Source organism: Diachasmimorpha longicaudata, chromosome 18 (genome assembly GCF_034640455.1).
Source record: "Diachasmimorpha longicaudata isolate KC_UGA_2023 chromosome 18, iyDiaLong2, whole genome shotgun sequence".
Classification (NCBI taxonomy): domain Eukaryota; kingdom Metazoa; phylum Arthropoda; class Insecta; order Hymenoptera; family Braconidae; genus Diachasmimorpha; species Diachasmimorpha longicaudata.
Window position 1 is genome coordinate 3,416,225 of NC_087242.1, and position 19,795 is coordinate 3,436,019.

Consider the following 19,795-nt stretch of genomic DNA (forward strand, 5'->3'; position numbering starts at 1 on the left):
AAGCCCCCCCCCCACCTCACCCCACACCGCCCACAGGACTCCATCCGCGGGTGTATCAACTCCCCGGAGATTATCATCTCGGCGAATAATTTGTATCCATTATGTGATTTTACACGTGTCAAATATTACGAAACACCGAATATACTTAACTTGCATCGAATATATTTCATTCTATGTGACTCCCGGGTAATGTCGTTCTAATTCCGTTGGTGAAATGTAACGGCTCTTCTGCGAGACTTGAGTTTCTAATCGGTGATGCAGAATTAGCGAGAAACCGGGCATTCACCATGCCAAATTCATTCCTGGAAATTAAGGTGACATAACTCTTAATGTCGCTGGAAAAATGGTGATTTTACGGTTTGTGAGAGGCTAAAGGAAGTGCGTCGATGAATAATAAAAAATGCTATAATTTTCGTTGAGTTATTCCCAGGGAGATAAATCCTCCAGAGAAATTCAGGAAAAATAATTAATGAAAGTGAATGAAAAAAATCGACAATGAAAAATTCACAATAAAATTGGGTTTTTTGGAGGAGATAATTTATGTATTTTTCCTGGGGTAGAATTTTCTTCAACAATTTCTCCCCCTCCCCTAACACTTTCCACTAATGAAACATAATTTATTCTCATCAGAACATTTGCTAATCGAAAAATAAAATAACATTTTCATAAATTTAAAATCCTCGTTTACTCCACCGAAGGGTTGTACTCCCTCTGTTAAGGGAACAAGGGAAATGGTATTTTGTCGATTGAAACCGGAGGATCTGAGTCCTCGAATCCCTGATATCAAAGCACACTTAATGTATTGATCTAATGCCTCACGTCACAACCCATAAAATCCAGGAAAGCCCTCTCCTCACCGCTCACAAAACCGTCCGGCTATATCCTCACGCATGCTCACTTCATCCCACACGGAAATAGCCACTACGTTACAAATGATCCTGGGAAGACGTCTCCATAGGCACAATTTTCACACACATATACTGTGACAAATGCAACGAAAACATTTTAACCGGTGAAAATAGATCGGGAAGTGCGGATTGTATTCAAGAGTGACTCGGGTGGAGCGTATGCTGAAAAAGGGAGATGGGGTCGTATGGAAATGGGGATGATGATGCAGTTGACCTGAATAAGAGTCAGTGACCCATTCCAGGGCTCCCCTGATCACCCCTGACGTCTTCTGCCTTTGCGGGATCAAATGTTTGCGGCAAAGGGGGGAGGAGGAAAATGCCGAGTGCTTCGAGTGACCGTTGAAGTTTAAATTTTATGCTCCAACGAATTGGGGTGACCCTAGAGTCGAGGACTAGCTGACTAGTAAAATAATAGGGTATTTTGACTATTGAATAATAGGGTATTGATTTTAAATCGATAAAAATAGGTTAAAGCGCCGAAAAATTATTGTTCCAGCGGTGATTATCGCAGTGCGATTAATCGATACTCCGAGGTATTAATGAGATATCAGACACTTCGGTCATTAGGTGATTGCTAAAATATGTCACAATTTTTTAACGATTTTTTACATGAAAAATGTTGTGAGACTTGTCCTGAATGGAAATGAAGAAATTAAATTTTTAATAAAATTTTAGTTGATTAATAATGAATTGGTAATGCGTCAGTAATCAAGCCAAATTCAGTTTAAATACCGCATTAATGATTAATGAACAAATTTGAATTATAATTGTTTTTATAATAATCAGTAATGGAACTAATTCATTTTTCATTACTGTGTTATGGGGTAACGATGATTCCATTAAATTTTCACTAATGATTTAATTATTAAGCATAACGAGAGGTGTGTGTACCGATAGATTCAAGGACGTAGAAAATTGGGACACGTTTTGAGTAATTAATTATTCAGGGCATAATGAAATCAGCGTTTGAATTTTAATTTTTGGTGAATGTTGGCCTAAGAGAAAGAATAATCCACCGAAATTTCGGAGTATCTGGCGATCACTTTTTCAGTGAGCTGTCAGGGATAAGCCCAGGATGTTCAGGAACACAGACACAGAGACAAAAATTATTTAAAAATTACGTGTCCGTTTCATAATTTTTCAGTCACAACAAAATTCAGTAAAAATCAGGGAACAATTCCGCATTTTTCCTCTTGAACGTTCCCTTTTTTTTCCTGAACGTTCCCTATTTAGTCCTGAACCTTCTCAACTTCGTCCTGAAAGCTCCCTGAAAAAATGCATAACTGTTCCCTAATTTTTACCGAATAATTTTGACCAGCAGACGACGGAACAAGCGCCTAATTTATCCAAAATTTTTCCCTCAGTGTGAAACGTTCCTCCACCCCATCGATTTTTCCAACCATTCACACTCCAAAAACCGTATCACCCCCACGCAGTCAACATCAACCCCCCTGTTGTCACGCTCTAAAAAAAAAAAAAACAAATTCCGATTACATCACCGTACTTCTAATGTAGTAAAAACACTGACTCTGCCAAGTGAGTTTCGTGCGTGATCGCTGTTTGTAATTTTTCCTCATCGAGTCTCTGTTAAATTATTTATGCTCACGCATGAGTAACAGTGGCTAGATTGAGATTGTACGAATAGACGATAGTTACACTGAGCCTCGTGTTCATCGACTCAATTTTCCCTGTTTTTCAGTTACAGGATAAATCCGACTAGTCAGGGCTGGAAGAGAAATGACAGAAGCAATTGCGTATTGGTGTCATTATGCTAGTTGAATTGCAATTGATTTGTTTGTCATGAGGGGAAAATCAATACTGTTATTTTCATTCTCCTTTTGTGGTTGACATTTGATTAAGAGGTCTTTTGTATTCATTCATAATTCATTTCAGTATTTTCCTTTCATCGTTGGAACTACAATCGAAGTCCTTTCGTGTCGCAATATTCGATGAGTTGATACGTCGAATCGCCCTCAGATTATAAATAAATAAATAAAAATAGAAGTAAATTTTGGGTAAAAATAACACCTCCAGGGGGTGAAACAAGGGACGAAGGGTAGTATTACCCCAAAAATTAGCCTCTGAAGTCCAATTTCGACCTAAAAGTGATTGATTGTCATTTCGTTCCACGTTTCCCCTCCAAAGGTCTAATTGTCATCGAAAATTTCTTCCAGTGGAGGGAATTGAATTAAAAAATTTGGCTACAAAAATTTACTTTTTCATTTCCCCCTTCAGACAGCCCGAAAATGTCCAGGAAATCACGAGGGAAAAATACCCCCTCAGATCGTTAAAATTGACGTCTCGTGAAATGCAAAAATTACCCGTCAGTTTCGTAAAATTAACAGCACACGAAAAAAAAAAATTGGAATAAAAATTTTATTTGACAGTCAACTAAATTTTGAGTCAAGTTTTCCTGAAAAAATGGGACTAACATTTGCAATAAAACAAACCCTCCTCCCTTATTAACCCCCTAGAGCCCAAATTTTCCCCTAAAATTTCCTTCCGCGCAAACTTCACGTTCGTTTCCCCGAAAAATTATTGCGACGTGTAAAATCACATCTCCACGTCACACCGCAAGATGAGCAGTTTCACGGTGTTGGAGATGGTGTAAGATTTACTGGTAGCACTGGATCTACGCACTAGTGTGGACATGCACTGGGTATATCGGGCGCGAGGCCACCGGTGCATTGTCATCTTCCCACACGTGACGAGTTAAGAACTTTGTGATATACGAGCACGTACCGTATATTGCAACATCGTTGTTCATATCATTGTGTAATTAACGATGGGATGAGCAAAATAAGCGGCAATCAAATATGAAGCGGTGTGACAATATTGTTATAATTTTCCAAAGGGCGCCATCACACAGAAACAATTTTTACTTAAAAATTAGACCTCCAGGGGGTGAAGCGAGGGAGGAGGGTGAGTTTCACCCCAAAAATTGGCCTCGCAATCAAGTTGTTGGACCAAAACTTGATCTAAAACGAAGTTAATTGTCATTTCGTCCCACGTTTCGCCCTTTGAAGCCCAAATTTTTAACAAAAATTCCTTAAAATTTGAAAATTTTCCGGAATTTCTACGAAAAATACGGCAGTAGTTCATGCCCTTGTCAGGTCTGGCAGCATCGACATTCAACGATCGCTGGTTCAATGAATAATTAACTCGTCATCAATCACTTTAGTCAATTGAAAAATCCCAGGTCGTAATTGCTCGGAAATATTCGTATTTATCTCAAAAAATAGGAAAAAACCGTAAAAATTAATTTATTATTAATCTCTAGATATAATCACAATATTAAACAGTCCTCAAGGCCATGAGGTTGAGGTTGTTGGATCCCTCGAATCACTCGAACGCGAATTTAGAAGAGGTTTAGACAAATGATAATTAATGTTATGACGTTTTTTATTAATTGAGTCAATCTATTCACACGAAATGGAGCGACAGTTATCTATTCCTGACTTGACGTTTTTCATTCTCCACTTCCTAATCAAAAATAAATGATCTTGAATTTATTTAGAACACCAGGGGACAAGATTCAGTAATATTATCTTGACTCATCGGTATTTTATCGTTAAATTCCAGCCACGAAAATTCCTAATGCGCTGGGTAATTCCCTATTAATTATCCCTGATGATTAGAAATTGTGGATAGATCCGGGAAAATCACCGAAACATCATTGGTAGTTCAAAATTTTCGTGGAGTTTTTCCGCTTCCCCCTCCGCGTACGCGAAGAGAGTCAAAATAGCGTTCGGTAAAAATGACGAAACAGTTACGGGGGAAGAAATTTTGGGTGACAATTGGACTTGTAGAGGGCGACAGGTGAGATGTGATGACAATCGACAACTTTTTGGGTGAAAATTATACTTGGAGGGGTAATTTTTGGGATGAAACTACCCTTTCTCCCTCGTTTCACCCCTCAGACGTCTAATTTTTACCTAAAATTGCGTTCGATGTGCGATTTTTTTTCCTGAACTTTCTGGACTTTCTCCTGAACGTTCCCTGAAAAAGTGCGTTACTGTTCCGTAATTATCCCCAAATCTTTAATTTTTGAAGAATTACCCTCCCCCCGTGGGAGGAATTAGGAATTTTGTATGAAAATTAAACCTCTGGGGAGTGAAACGTGGGGTGAAATGACAATCAACAACTTTTTCGGTGTAAATTATACTTAGGGGACTAATTTTTGGGATAAAACTACCCCTCGTCCCTCACTTCATCCCCTGAAAATCAAATTTTCACCTAAAATTTCTCTCCGTGGTTTCGAGGGACTGCAAAGGGACTTGAAAAATCCTCCAGAATTTACTGCAAATTGCCTCCGACCACGGCTTTCAACGCAATACAATAAATCAGAAAATCATAGTGAGTGCATTCTGAGATTGTGATTGGCAGATGATGAAGTGACATAGGGATGAGAAGGAAAAGAATACTTTACAATAGCCTACGGGCAATGGAATGAGGAAGTCTCGTACGTGGCGACAACCGAGGAATACTAAAGTCTGGGTTAGCAGTCAGTTGGACAAGACGGGGTGATGATTCTTTCACTCAAGTTCACGTTCGCACAATTCTTCCGGGGCTGTTCATTTTAATTGATCAATTCTTCTCTATGAAGATGGCCGTCGGTCCGAGAGAACAGAATTTCGTTGAAACAATTTGTATTCGGTAAAAATCGAGTGGAAATTTCTCCCGCGTTGGATATTCCCTAGATTTTTTTATATCGATTGAAAAAAATCTGAGGAGTAAATAAAAAACGGGAAAAATTGTGGGAGAACCTGGGGAAAGTGGACATCAATCAAATTGCAAAAAAAAAATTATCTGAACAATAAAATTTGCAGGAAAAATCAACAGTTTAATGTTGTTATTAAAATATTGGAGGTGAGTCTATCACTCTGGAGGTACGGTAGAATGTGAATGTTCGGTTTGGACTGACAAACTAATTAGTAAGGCCCAGGGTTTACCCCGAAGGGCCAGATATTCCTCCCCTCGCACTCATCCTGGCCCTTTCCGGTCACCAGATGCATTAAAAAAAAAACTATAGCAGATAATCTCAACTGAGGACTTCCCCTTCATTATTCCGTGGACGAGGGCCTTCTAACTTAAACAAATAAATATTTTTCCATATTCCAAAGACTAAAAAATGAATTTTGCAGCCGGGAAAGTCCCGAAAATCCAACGAGATCACTTCCAAGGAGATGACTATCAAGTTTCCTCCCAAATTCCAATGGTTTTCCTCCGCGATATCAAATCCCTCGAAGCAAATTCCACATTCCCCCATCGGACGACCTCTTTCACCTATCGCACCACTGTCAGAACATAAATTGTCGTCCAACTTCGGTGTCACCGAGCCCATTTGCATAGAGAATGACGCACAGGTCTGTGCAAATCGTCTAAAATCCTGACTTCCGAGAAGCCGCGACTTATTGACTGTCCACAGTCACAATCAACTTGTTAATAATAATTCTCAGTGTTTAAAATCCTCAAAGTGTTCCTCCATTCCCCCCCCCCCCCCCCCGCCGACTAAAATCCAACAATTTTCGAGAGATTTTCGGCGGATGAAAATTTTTTCCCCGAAATTTTCCGTTCCCTCGATCGCATTTGCGACCGATGAAAAAAAAAAAAAAAAAAAAAAAACCGCTGGAGGATGGGATTTGTGGGGTTCAATTGAGGCCCTGGCCGTACGACATTGTCACTTTGACCCGGGTCAATGCGTCCCGGGGGCCAAGCAGGTGGGATCAAACTCTGGAGACAGCTCGTGTTAAGAGATCCGCCCTTGGCCCTCTCGACGACCGTGATTTGGCTCGTTTAAATCGATTGTGCTCTAATTTGAGATATCACTGTCATTTCGTACTTCACTCTCGCCACTTTGCATTGTCTGGGTCCGTACACATCGGTTTGGTCTCACTTTAATGTCAACTTTTTCCACGAAACCCCCAAAAACTTCGTTCACTGATTTTTTTTCGTCCCATTCGCAGCGCACCCGACGCGAAGGATTTCCCGAGGTGGAAAATTGAGAGACCGCTGGGTTACCGAATACCCTCAAACACTTCTCTCTCACTGTCTAGACATGATGACGTCATGGGACAAGGTCGAACACCATTTGAGTAACAGTGTTGTGGGTACGAGGCGGAGAGTGAAGTTACACTCAGAAGGATCGACCGTCTTCCCTGGAATTCCCTCAGGAACCACCAGACACACTCGTCTCCCCGACGTTCGGGACACACCCGGAGTGAAAAATTGTTTACAAATAACGTGCCCACAAAGAAATGTATCAGTTAAAATAATATTCGGTAAAAATTAGGGAAGGGTTAAGCCCTTTGTCAGTGAATTTTCTGGAAAAGTTTAGAACGTTCAGGAAAAATTAAGGAATTTTTACAGCAAATGAAATTATAGATGAAAATTAAACCTTTAGAGGACGAAACCTGGAAAGAAATAATCACTTTTTAGGTCGAAATCAGACTTCAGGGGCTAATTTCTGGGATAAAACTACCCCTCGCCCCTCGTCTCACCCCCTGGAGGTACAATTTTCATTAAAAATTTTTTTTCATGTTCTGAATAATGTTTTAATTAACTGATTAGGGAAGAGACACTCGATTTTTCTCTCCGCGTGGACCATCTTTGGGAAATTAATGCAAAATTTTTTAAAAAATTACCTGAAAGCTCTTTTCGTGGCCCCAAAGGGCTTTTGGATGACGTGAAATGCAGGCGAGGGCCATTCAATGTCGTACATGTCGATGGCAAAGCTCGAGGAGACGAGAACAAAAATAAAAATTGAATATTCGTCAAGAGTAGTCATCCGGATGCAGAGCAGACTGATATACCGTCATCAATAATTCAGTTAAACCTGGACGAGTGTCTGGAAATTCATAAACAGAAAAATACAAAAAATTGAATCGAAAAAAGACCTGGAATTCATTAAATAAAGGCCTTGCAAATCGAACAGATCGAATTCGTAATCACCTCACTGCGATGTTTTGTTGTTGTTCCCCAACTGACGCGAGATAGTTCCGCACGATAAGTCGAGCGTCGGTCCTATCTGAATTTTCGGGATATTGACAGTACGAGAGATGTTTTTATGGAGATGGTAACTAGGACACAGTGGCTCAATTTCCAATGATACGGTGATCGATACTGAGAATAGCAATGTGATGTATAATCGCCTCGACCTGAATTGTGACTCCGCGCGGAGAGAAAAATACTTGAAAAATTACGTGGCCGTTCCGTAATCCGCCGATCAAAACAATATTCAGTAAATCAGAACAGGACCGAACATTTACGGAACATTTAGGGAACATTTACGCACTTGTTCAGTGACCATTCCAATTTATTCCAGAACGTTCCGCACTTTTTCCTGAAAATTACCTGAAAAAGGGCTCAACTGTTCCCTAATTTTTACCGAATATTATTTCCACTGATTACAAGATTACGAAACATTCACATAATTTATAAACAATTTCCCCCTCCACGTACTTATTTAAAATTAAATTTCAGAAATACTTAATTACTATTGACCACCGAGACCCACTTGAAGGTTTGTTTATGTTTATCACCTCTGAAGGAGATTCGAAATCTATTTTCTCATATTTACAATTGAAACTTCTCGATTTCCCTGAAACGGATCTTCAGAAACACGAAATTGCGATTGACAATTGAAACCAAATTAAAGTTTTCCTAAAACCTCCGATAAATTGAAATTAAATTTGGAACGATTTCATGGAACCCCTCATGTGGAAGGAAATCTCCCCGATTGCATAATCCTAATCCAATTGCTTCATTAACTCGGGAGATAATATCGACCGAACATGTTGATAACCAAATTTACATAAACACATAGACCAATTTATTTTCAATGTACCCAAAAAAATTGGGGAGACCTTGAACCGTGAAAATAGGGCGAGACGTTTGTGGTATTTGAACGAATGGTAATCGTCAAATATCAGCGATCGAACAAACAATATTCAGTAATAGATTTAATATGGGGACAGATATTTTTTTAGACCAGCGACTTCATGAAAAATTTCACTCACCTCATACCCTAATTTATAACTAATTTGATTTATAATTAATTTAATTTATTAAAATAATTTATAATTAAATGAATATATCACTTGAGATAATTTTTTTTTGCTTCATCGGAAAAGCTGTCAGGAGTGAGAAGTCTTCTCCCTTCATTGTACTCACCCTATTGTACGTCCCCTGTGAATTTCCATGGGATCCATGGGTTTTCCCTTTGCCCTCGGTATTTTCCCTTCCTGGAATTTCGTCGGGAGCCCTTTGTTGGGCACCCGATCTCCAGAACTCAATTTTCTCCAGCTGCTGGTGCGCTCTCCCCTCAGGGAAACTGCGGATAACCTGCGCAGGAGCATCACCAACAGCTCACGTCAAGGACATTCGTCACAGGGAGCCCTTCAATTTTCACTGCTGACTGGTGAATAAATTTTTCTGTCGACAAAAAAAAAATGACAAAAATATGATAAAATGTGGGGAGTCAGGGGAAGCTTTCGTGGTCCTTTTGGCCGTAACTCAGGGGAAAATGCGTTCGTTCGGGGGTCGTTTTGACATCGATTTGAAAATTTAATGGCGGTTCCATCAAAAAGTGCACCAGCGGGTCGAAAATCGTGGAATTTTTACACTCCACATTTTTTCGAGTGTACCATAAAATTAATAGACTTCGAGGACTGACCTTCTAATTTGCGACGCGTTCACTGGACTTTTTTGTGTTCTTCAGGAACGAAAAAAAATAACAGGATGTTTGCTATCTCACACGACACCGGAACAAACATCCCACAAGGAAGATCCATAATTTTATCGCGAGGGGAAGTTGTGTTCTCGTTCTCTTAACTCATTCATTCGGATTTCTTGTCATTTTATTCGCTTGCATCGGATGCGAAGATTAAACAGACCGAGAGATTGAATTAATTTTATAATTCAACAATAAAACCTTGACATTTTTTTCATCTATATATGTCTCGGATATATATCCATATATCTGCACATATATATCCGAAATATATTTTAGTATTTTCTCTGTTCCCGTCGCGCAGCGAGAAGAGCTCAAGAAAAATCCTCCGGAAAATCCGGAAAAATCATCCAGTGGCTGCAGACAAAAATTACCAAACGAAATTGACCGTTTTCCATAAAATTCGAAAAAAGTTATAAATATCTCCCCGGAGAGGAAAATTCTTTAAAAAAGTATTCACTAAAAATATCGGAATAATTACGTCTTTTGTCACCGAATTTCCCGGAAAAATTTCCGAACGTTCAGCGGAAAAATGCGGAACGGTTCCGTAATTTCGTCCATCAGATTCCGGAACCGGCACATAATAAAAAAAAAAAATTCTCTTCCTGTGCCGAGTGATTTTTCCCTTTGCCAGTGCACGCGAGAAAGTCGAATATATTTATTCAACGCAATATTTTATAAATAAAAAAAATTCTCAGTTCCATCGTCGAGAATCCAAGTGAAAATACAAACGTGACAAGACGTGGAGCGATGAAACTAGCCGGTCCCCTCTGTATCAATTAAAAGCAGTATAACATACCAGGAAACGCTGAACAATTATTATCGTCTGGCCCACATTGTACCCCAGTTGTATCCCTCCGCATCTCTCACCCCTCTTCCTTCACCAGTAATATATATCCCCTCAACTGACCTCTTCGCTGTTTATTGCATTCATCCAGTTGAAAATGACGCGAGAACAGCCACACAAATATCATCAATGTATCAAGATCATTATAACACCCTCTTCCAATTCTCAATCGACCTTAATAAAAAATTATGATACAGTCAGCCGATAAAAAATAAGTTCAAGGCTCTTTTGTCTGGAAACGGACGAATCAGTTTAATGTGGCAGTTTTGATCTGAATGACTTGGGCCTTTTTTCAATCCGAGAATCATTTATTTTATGATAAATATGGGAAAAATACTCGGCTGTGGACGCCGTATACTCGAGTTCTGGGTATCCTAAGGGAGACCACCGGCCGAGACATTGCGTAGATCAATCTAATTAATCTGTTTGTCGTTAGAGTCGCATAGATTCGTTTAATGAGACGATATTGCGTGCGGGAATAGAGAGGCACGTTGATTTGTTTGTAACAGTCTAGACGCATTTGTAAGGGTGCATTCACATGTTTAATCGTTTACGGTGTACCATAAAACTGTCAAAATTTATAGGGCACCAGACCACGATTATTATTTTTTTTTTAAGACGTTAAGAACAAAAGTGTCTTTGGAGGATCTTTCAAAAATGTTTGCAAGATTGTGATGATGGTTTTGGTGAGCCAAAAAGTTCTTTTGAAGACGAAATATTTTAGAGATATCTGGGAAGATATTTGGAAGACAATTTTTTTTGTTTTGAAGATCTTTGGAAGATGATTTTTTGTGAAGATCTTCGTAAGATAAATTTTTTTTGAAGATCTTCGTAAGATAATTTTTTTTCCACGCGAGAATCTCATTAAGCTAATGGTAAGATGTGGAATAGAATTTTTTTCACAGCATTTTTTTAATGCAATATTATCATTACTTTGATTTTTCGTTGGAGGCGATTTGGAGATGGCACCAAAAATCGAGCCATTTATTTTATCCATCTTCATTTTTTTTTTCATTCATGGATTTTCAGAGCTTTCTGTATCTTCGCTCCGTTCGGCAAATAATGGTCATTCTTACGATGTTCGCATAACGGTAAATCAATTCCTATATGTCTGAGGACGACTAAAACTCCCGTCTCTGAATGCTAAATCAACCGCAAACACCCGAGTTGGAATTTTTTTTTTTTCTCCACTTCGAGTAGATTTTTTTTTTTCCAGTCGTACTATTCCCTCTCCTCGTGGATAATTTTTCTTTTCCCGGGACGTGTGAAATGTTTCGAGTGTAGTGCGAGTAATCGATGCCGGGCAAATTCGACGAATGTTCGTGACACGTGCCAGTTGCTCTTCAAGCGTATTCACTCAGTCGTAACCCTCCGACTTTTCCGGTTGGCACGTGAGAATAATTTTCTCGGATTTACTTTTGAAACGACGAAACACGTTCAACTTCAGTCAGAAATAATTTTTCTTATCAAACAATATTTCGTAAATTATCAGAATTTTTTTTAATTCGGAAAATTTGTTTTTCAACCCAGTTCATACCATGGACTTAAATTCTCTATTTTGTCCACTTTAAATAATATATTTTCCCGCCAACAAAGTGCATAATTATATGGCTCCATTTAACGCTAAATAAAAATAAATTGCGAATTTAATAAAAAAAATATTTTCTCACAATTAAAATATTTCGATCATTTTTGCAGCTCATCTAACAAAAGTATCGCAATTGAATTCCCCGAGTATTATATTCCATGTGAAAAATTGAAAGCATTTTGTTCTCATCATAATGATCAAAACATAAGAAGCTGAAAAAAAAAAAATTGCTAACATATAATTTTGATTTTTTTTTCATTAAAAATTGACCATAAAGTCAATTGCACTGTAATAACACGGTGCATTCAAAATGTACCAGAAAATACCCGAGGCTTCTTACATTTACATGTTCTCTTATTTTAGAAAATTATTCGCGAAAGTAAATGCAAAGAGAATTGGACGAATGGAACGTATAATTTTTTTTTTATATTTGTGGAAGTATATTGTATCGGTCAAATGAACGTCTTCAAGAGCCGCAGCTGTTTTTTTCACGTATTATTTTTTTCCTCTCTTTTCAAAGATGCAATATGAAACCGGTCCTTTTATCTTTTGGAAGAGGAGAACAAACACGTTGTTGTGTATCAGTGTGTGACTGTCGTCGGTTGCGGATGGGATAAAATTTTTCGGGAAAAAAAGGATTAGAAAAGGGATTGAATTTTCGAAAGGAGCTACGGGCGAGCGGAAACCGGTTTTCTAGTATCAAAAAATCTGGAGATGAGACTACTCGAGGTAGCAAAATGACCAGCACAACATAATCATTCAAAAAACGTTAAAAAAAATGTCTACCGATTGACTTTAGTTTTGCTCATTCCAAAAAAATATTTATCTATTCGAAAAAAGCTTTCGGTGGCAGAAACTCACATGAAAGCTGTCGGATAAATTTGTGATTTTCTTGATAATTAATTTTGAACCAAAATTTTCTCGGTCTTTTTTATCACATTTTTATTACATGCTCCCTTCGTTGCTTTTACATTCTCTATCGCAACCGAAAGATGAAGAATGCACATCTTAATGTAGTGTTTAACATTCCATTAAGAGATACTGAATTTCTGTTGTGATGATAAGAAGAAACGTCCCCCGTGGACATGTAAAATGCCATTAAATGTAATGCTTAAATTTCACAATGAGCTTGAAAATTCCAACTGTCATTAAAACACCGATCGTTGTTGATTATACTTTGATCAACCAAAACAAGTGTTATTCCCTTTCAAGGTTAAGGATATCTAAGATCGTCTACAGTTGAGTCACCCCACACTCTACACCTCCAACAATTTTTCACGCTTAAAATTATAAACTAAATCGGGTCATTATTACAAAATCTAAATTCCACCCAAAATAATTAAAAAAATTCCACCCTATTTTTACGACCTCCAATAAATTCCAAATTGCAAATAAACGACAGGTGATTTTTCTTTCTCCAACAAAAAATATATGTTCAGGCCATTCACTCCATATCCAATGAATTTGGTCTAGTCAATTAGAAATACGTCATTATTTAATCATTAAAATTGTTTACATCGGTCGAACAAATTGCGACATATTTTTTTTTAAATAAAAACTTCCTACGACTCCACTTTGCCCCAGAATTACTATCGAATATTTCTCTCTGGGCACAAAAAAAAAAATTCCCCAAATGACTTCCATTTCCCCAATAACAATTAACCCCCGCAACCCTCCCTGCCACCCCTCCCCCCTCCCCCTCCACCCTTATTACCCCCACAACGCGAAAAATATAAAATTTAGTAACTCTCCCGTGTGTTGCCTGAGCTCAGTGTGCGGCTAACTTCTACGAGGCTCGCGTTTCATTTTCGTTTGACGCGAGCCGCGCGCGCACACAACGAAGGGAAAAACCTTCTCCACAAGTCGTCCACTGCTGGATACATTCTCGTCTCAGTCGCACGCGGAACGCGAAGCCGCGAGGATCGTTGGCGTCGGTACAATCTGTTCACCGTTCGACCGGCGACTCGCCACGTTTTAACGTTTAACATTTCCAAAAAATCATAAAAAAAAAAAAACGGAAAATTTCGTACGCGAGTGAGTTGATACTAATTATCTCCAACAGTTGCGAGTGAATTGCCAACAATGCGTGCAGACTAATAAATAAAAATTGTCATGTTTACGTTTATTTCGTGTTGTTTGTCGTGTCAATTGATAAAAGGCGATGAAAATGCGCGCGAACGAGAGTAAAAATCACCAGTAAATCGGAGTGCTTGAATCCTGTTATCTGGAGTCCGTTGGGGAGGATAAAAAGGTCGAGTCCGTATCTTTTGTTTTGTTTTAACCTCCGAAAGCGAGTGAAAAAGAGTTTGGAGGAGAGAGAAAAAAAAAAAAAAGGCGGAAAACAAGTAAAAGTGAGATAGGAAATAATCTGGTGGGCTCTCTCGTCTCTGTGGTGTGTGTTGACGAAAGTTGTCTGCATTGGGTGCATCCTAAGGGGGTGAGAGACATACATGATTGTGATCCGGACGAGGAGAACCGGGCGTGCTGAGCGATACGAGAAGAGGACGCAAGGAAGCACGGTTCCACCGGTCTCCCTCTCCTCTCTTCCTCCAGCCTAAATCACCCCCCTCCTCTCCCCCGACACACACACACACACTCTCTCTCTCTCTCTCTCTCTCTCTCTCTCTCTCTCTCTCTCTCTCTCTCTCTCTCTCTCCTCCCCCCCCTGGTCCTAAACACAGACTCTCTCACTCCAGCGTTAAGTTCGTACACGTAGTTTTCACAAACTAAACTGGTGTTAACCCCCCAGGGGCAATTCTCAACTATATTCTATTTTCGATACGCATAGTTCTTGTTGAGCGAGTTTTGTTGAATTTATATTTGTAAAACCGGTGTTAAAGATCCCGACTGCATGGACCACATCGCATTGGGACATTGAGTGACAGGTAACGTCTTATTTTTCAGTATTTTACTTTCTAAATAGTGGGAAATGATTTTTGATAAAAATGAGATGTCTAGGGGGCGAACTAGTGGGACGATATGATAATAATGATTTTTTAGGGGATAATTAGACTTTGGAGGATAATTTTTGGGGTAAACTAATCCTCGTGGCACGTGGAGTGTGCGATAAATGGGATTTAGTAATTTCGAGGTATTGGAGGAGGAGAATTGGGGGATTGACTTTCGATTGGGATTGGGTGCAATTTATAATTGAATATTTTATTCCGGAGCAATTGATTTTAGTTCTGGTAGTGACGAATCGGTAGGTGAAAGTTAATTGATGTAACATTTTATTTTTCAACCTGGGAATTCATCTTGTCGCGTGTCTGGCAGTTGTTTGCGATGAATAATGAGGAATGAAAAGGAAGAAATTTTTATGATGTGATTTGAACAGGAGAAATTCAGTCGTAAACTGAAGGCTTTTTTTTTCCTCGACGTTCCATAAAAATTCAGCAATTCAATTTCCCACAGAATTTCACTCCTACGCTTTATGAATTCTCATTGAATTCGATGTATTCAAATGAAAAATATTCCCTTGAAATATCGTGAGCTGATAAATCTTGTTGGATTGAACTTTTCAAATTCTTTTTTTTTTATTCTTCGAGAAGTCGTTGGATTTTTTCGTTGGGAATTTTCAACTGATCGAACCGGCCCTCCCAAGTACACCCATCGAATTCGTAATGTCCTCTCTCATTCGATGAGAAAAGAAAGTACGTAGAAAGGAGGAAAAAAAAAAATGGAGAATCAAGTAACGTGGAGGCGTGACTCTGATCGTCGATATTCCATCGGAGATACCGAATTTGGGTGGGTGGGTTTGTCCGTTACTCCGAGGGGGAAATTTTTTTATGCCATCTTTCACACGATTACTTTTCTTACTCCAATACCTATCCCATACTTTATTTAGCGGATCCTTCTCTCATTTAAGAGAGAAAAAAAGTGGGCGATGCGACGATATTAGTGAGAAAAGGATTTACCGTTATGTGGGATTTAATAATAATAATAATAATCTGTAAATTTCTCGTGTTAACGCTGGGAATTGGAATGTCCTATGAATATTTGGTCGGTTGAAGGAAATTACCGGACGACAAATATCAGTTAAATCGCTGTTTGATTGATTGAAAAATTGATTTCTTAGCGAGGGAACGTTCAGGAGACAAAAATTTTTCACACAAATCCAATTATCCCATATTTTTCCCCCAGTTTTTTCATAAAATCTTAATTTGAAAAAAATGTTCGGTCGGTTGAATGAATTTTTGGTGACAAGTGTCAATGGACCTTAAATAACAGTATTAAATACATTTGAACTGTTGACCTGTTTTTTTTTTAAGGTGAAATTTGCTTGAGACTTTCAAAAATTCTGATTCATTGATAATGTCCCCAACTGGCTTGCAGTTGTAAATAATTGCGATAAAAAATTGTCCATTATTATCATTGGAAAAAAATCGAAATAGCCGATTGATTAATTATCGTGTGGAATACCGCAATATTTTTCTTTATTGTTAATACGCATACTCCTTTCCCTTTGATCATAAAAAATTAATCGACACTTTACGCAATTTTGAGGTCAGCAAAAAAAAATGTCAGATTATTAATTAATAATCCCGATGAAGCTGATGTTAATAATGAAGCAATTTAACTTTGTAAAAAATGAAAAAATGAAATGGAAAGTTAATTACGCCTGGCAATGGTCTGGCGCGGGGTTATTTATATTCCTCTTTGAGTTAAAACTCATGCGATGAAAATGACAGGCCACGAGTACAAGCGAGCCTCCTATGGAAGTCATCAGTGTGAATCACTCTTGAACTTGAATTGAGAGAGTGAGAGAGAGAGAGAGCGAAAAAAAGTGTCTCAAATGTACCGTAAAAAATCACTTGATTTTGAGAAATTCCATCTCCCCCTGTCAAAAGTACATGAAGACGATCGCAATTAGAATTAGAATCAACCACCAACTGATCGTTGGGGACTGCCAATTCTCCTGCCAAAAAAAAAAATCCCTTGATGTTGACAAGTTCTATCTCCTCCTGTCAAAAGTACCTGAAGGTGATCAGTGACAGTGATCCGAGACACCTGAAACTACGAAATTTATTATTTTACAATCAACCCCCAACTGATCGTTGCAAATTCTTCTCCAAAAAAAAATCTTTTCCGTCGCCGGGGCCGATGACGATAAGAATAAAACCGACAATGTTAATTTCTCACCGGAGACACAATAATTCAGTAATTTAGGTGGATAAGACACGGATATTATTTCATTACAAGTGCTTGAATAACACTCAGTATCAAATAAGTCTGCAATGTCTGATAAAAACATTATCAAAGCGGATGCCTTTTTGGACTGGTGAAATTCGAGTTCAAGGTCCCGGCGTCTCTCCCTGACCTTGCAATCATTCCGAGACGGCCTGTGCACAACCCAGACTTCATACACTGACACATTCTAACAGTTGAAGTTCCCCTTTTCACCTTCATTACATACACACATTAAATCATATCCAGTGAGTGGTGATTTTTTGTCACTATTTTTTTTTTTAATACCGAGTTATCTGCTCCACTAAACGAGATGATTTATTTATAAATTTCCCGGAATGTCGCTATCGATTGTTATTTTTATCCCTATCAAATGACGGCTGGTAAACAAATGTGAAAAATTAGCTAATGAAAGTGGCATCTTTGAGGACCCCAGATATTCCCCAAACTCTCGTTAATGAGAATTGACCGACAATCGGCCGATGCTGGCCCAGTGTTGGGCCATCCCCGGGCGAATGTCGGCCACTCGTTATGCCCTACGATGTAACAGCACTGGAAATATCAACAAGGATATTGGTAACATATCATTGGTGCGGTCATCTTCTAAATGGAGCACCAGTGGACACCAAGTTATCCCAGGGTATGTGGTACGTTTGATCATCGCGACCGAGAAATGCGAAAACTCGAGTACTCGCGCGCCCATTTGTCCTCCTCCATCGGCCCAGTGAGCGCGAGCCAGACGAAGGCGAAGCCTCGAAAAGCGAACACGATACACTTTTCTACTTTCTCCGTTCGGCCGAGATGGCAATGTGCCTCTCCACCCCTTCTTCTTGGCCGAGCCTTGGTCGCAAGGCACACACATAAACATACACAAGAGCTACCCTGAAAAACCGGCGTGCGCGATCCTCTGAACGAGCTGGCGATTCCCTCTCGGTGCTAACGTACCGGGTGAACCATTAAGTTTCACTCTCAAATTGTTTTCCATTTCAATGGTTTTTTACTTTATCTGGAGGAAAGGAAATTTAAGATGATAATTAGAGCTTGAGGGGGGAAGGGAGGGACGAGGATCGGTATAATGACAAACATTAACTCTTCTAGATAATTTTTAATTTTTTTAAACAGTCGAGATATTTTAGTCAGTGGTACAGGAATTTTTGGGAAACTATTTAAGAAAATATTGTTGGTATATATTGGCATTTGTGCAAAATTATTATTTTTTTTTTTTGAAAAATAGGGAACGAATGTTGTCTCCCATTCACTTAATCTAAGCGTGACACTCGAATGACCCGCTGTCTAGACTGCTGATCCCCATAGTCTGTCAACAATGTTGCTAAAAAAAATCTTGTCATCAACTCATCGAAACATCGCCAATCGTATTCTCAACTGAGCGCCACTGCGTTGTTCCCATTTCTCCTTTCAGCGGTCGGTCGCTCGATCCGCCAGTTGTATAACACCAATGAAAGTACTCCTCCGTCAGGGGAATAACGACTGCACTAGTTCGTCGACGCATCTACACGATTTGATAGAATAGTATCGCCAGCGTGACCTCTGCACGCTGTACAAAATTTAAGTCAATTTTTTTTTGACAAATTTCTGAAATTTTTAGCGCCTGACAATCCCCTGACATCTTCGAGTCTGTAGTCATTCTTCCTGTGTAGATCCTCGGGCAGGAAGATTCTTCGCTGCTGAGGATCTGGTGTCGGGACGAAAGATCTTCCGAGGAGTCTGCTGCAGGGAAAAAAAATTTGGATAAAAATTAGGGGTCTGGGGGGCGAACTGTGGGATGAGATGACAATTAACCGATTTTTAGGTCAAAAGTAGACGTTCGAGGGTAATTTTTCTGTAGGAACGAGGGTAAAATTAACCCTCGTAATTTTTTGGCTAAAATTTCGTTCCCAATGGACATTTCTCAGAGATGTTCATAGAAATTTTTCCTCAAAATTTCTCTCAACCGTATTATACCCCACGCTATATGTCAAGTATATAATTACTGTCATTAATTGCTCCCAGATTTAATGACAATAATTTTTAACGAATTAAACTGGCGCTGGAGCAAAGTATTTTCCTCTCGCTGAAGTAAATGACGTATCATTTTATTGCACACCATAAGACTGTCGTTTGAGTTATTCTCGCGTGGGAGAAAAGTGGGGCGGTCGTTGGAATCTTTCTTTTTTACCTTATCGATCCACCCGACCTCGCGGGACGATGACTCCACCCGGAGTAGTCGGGGTCGAGTGCTATTTACGCTTACGGATGGTGCACGGGGCCCCTGGTACGCGTGGATTTTAGCCTCTGGTGCGCCCGCGCATCATCCCACCGACATTTTCACTGGAATAAAATTTTTCATCCGACCTTTGACACATTTTACACTTTATCTTTATCAAAACACAGCTGGCACCCTTCGCCCTCAATCTCAAGTGTCGAGCCCTTGTCCGAGATACCCTGGATCAACACAGGGCATGAAAATATGTTGACGGCGATTGTCGTTGTCAGTGGTCGCGGTTCGTCGCTAGAACATCTGTTCACATTTCCCGATG

The 19,795-nt window shown here is 39.2% G+C and overlaps 2 protein-coding genes across 4 annotated transcripts in view; both read left to right on the plus strand.

The window, feature by feature from the left end:
- The window catches only part of LOC135171074 (solute carrier organic anion transporter family member 74D), a 39,564-nt gene that overhangs the window by 824 nt on the left and 18,945 nt on the right, over positions 1-19,795 (plus strand). Inside the window, exon 1 of one of the 3 annotated variants that reach the window (XM_064137376.1) lies at positions 13,843-14,325. The exons of 1 other annotated variant lie outside the window; for it this stretch is intronic. The gene's annotated coding sequence lies outside the window, so the exon portion shown is untranslated. Of the gene's footprint in view, positions 1-13,842; positions 14,326-14,709; positions 14,960-19,795 lie in introns of those variants that run through there. One more of the 3 variants, XM_064137375.1, reaches the window with a different exon arrangement.
- Positions 6,481-7,594, plus strand: LOC135171107 (uncharacterized). The gene is made up of 2 exons (XM_064137444.1): positions 6,481-6,778; positions 6,875-7,594. Exons 1-2 carry the CDS (start codon positions 6,507-6,509, stop codon positions 7,005-7,007), a joined length of 405 nt encoding a protein of 134 aa, XP_063993514.1. The 5' UTR covers positions 6,481-6,506; the 3' UTR covers positions 7,008-7,594.

Coding starts and splice junctions, on each gene's coding strand:
- LOC135171107 (XM_064137444.1), top strand. CDS start 6,507: ATGAAAAAAAAAAAAAAAAAAAAAAAACCGCTGGAGGATGGGATTTGT. Junction 6,779..6,874: donor CGCCACTTTGCATTGTCTGG/GTCCGTACACAT, acceptor TCCCATTCGCAG/CGCACCCGACGCGAAGGATT.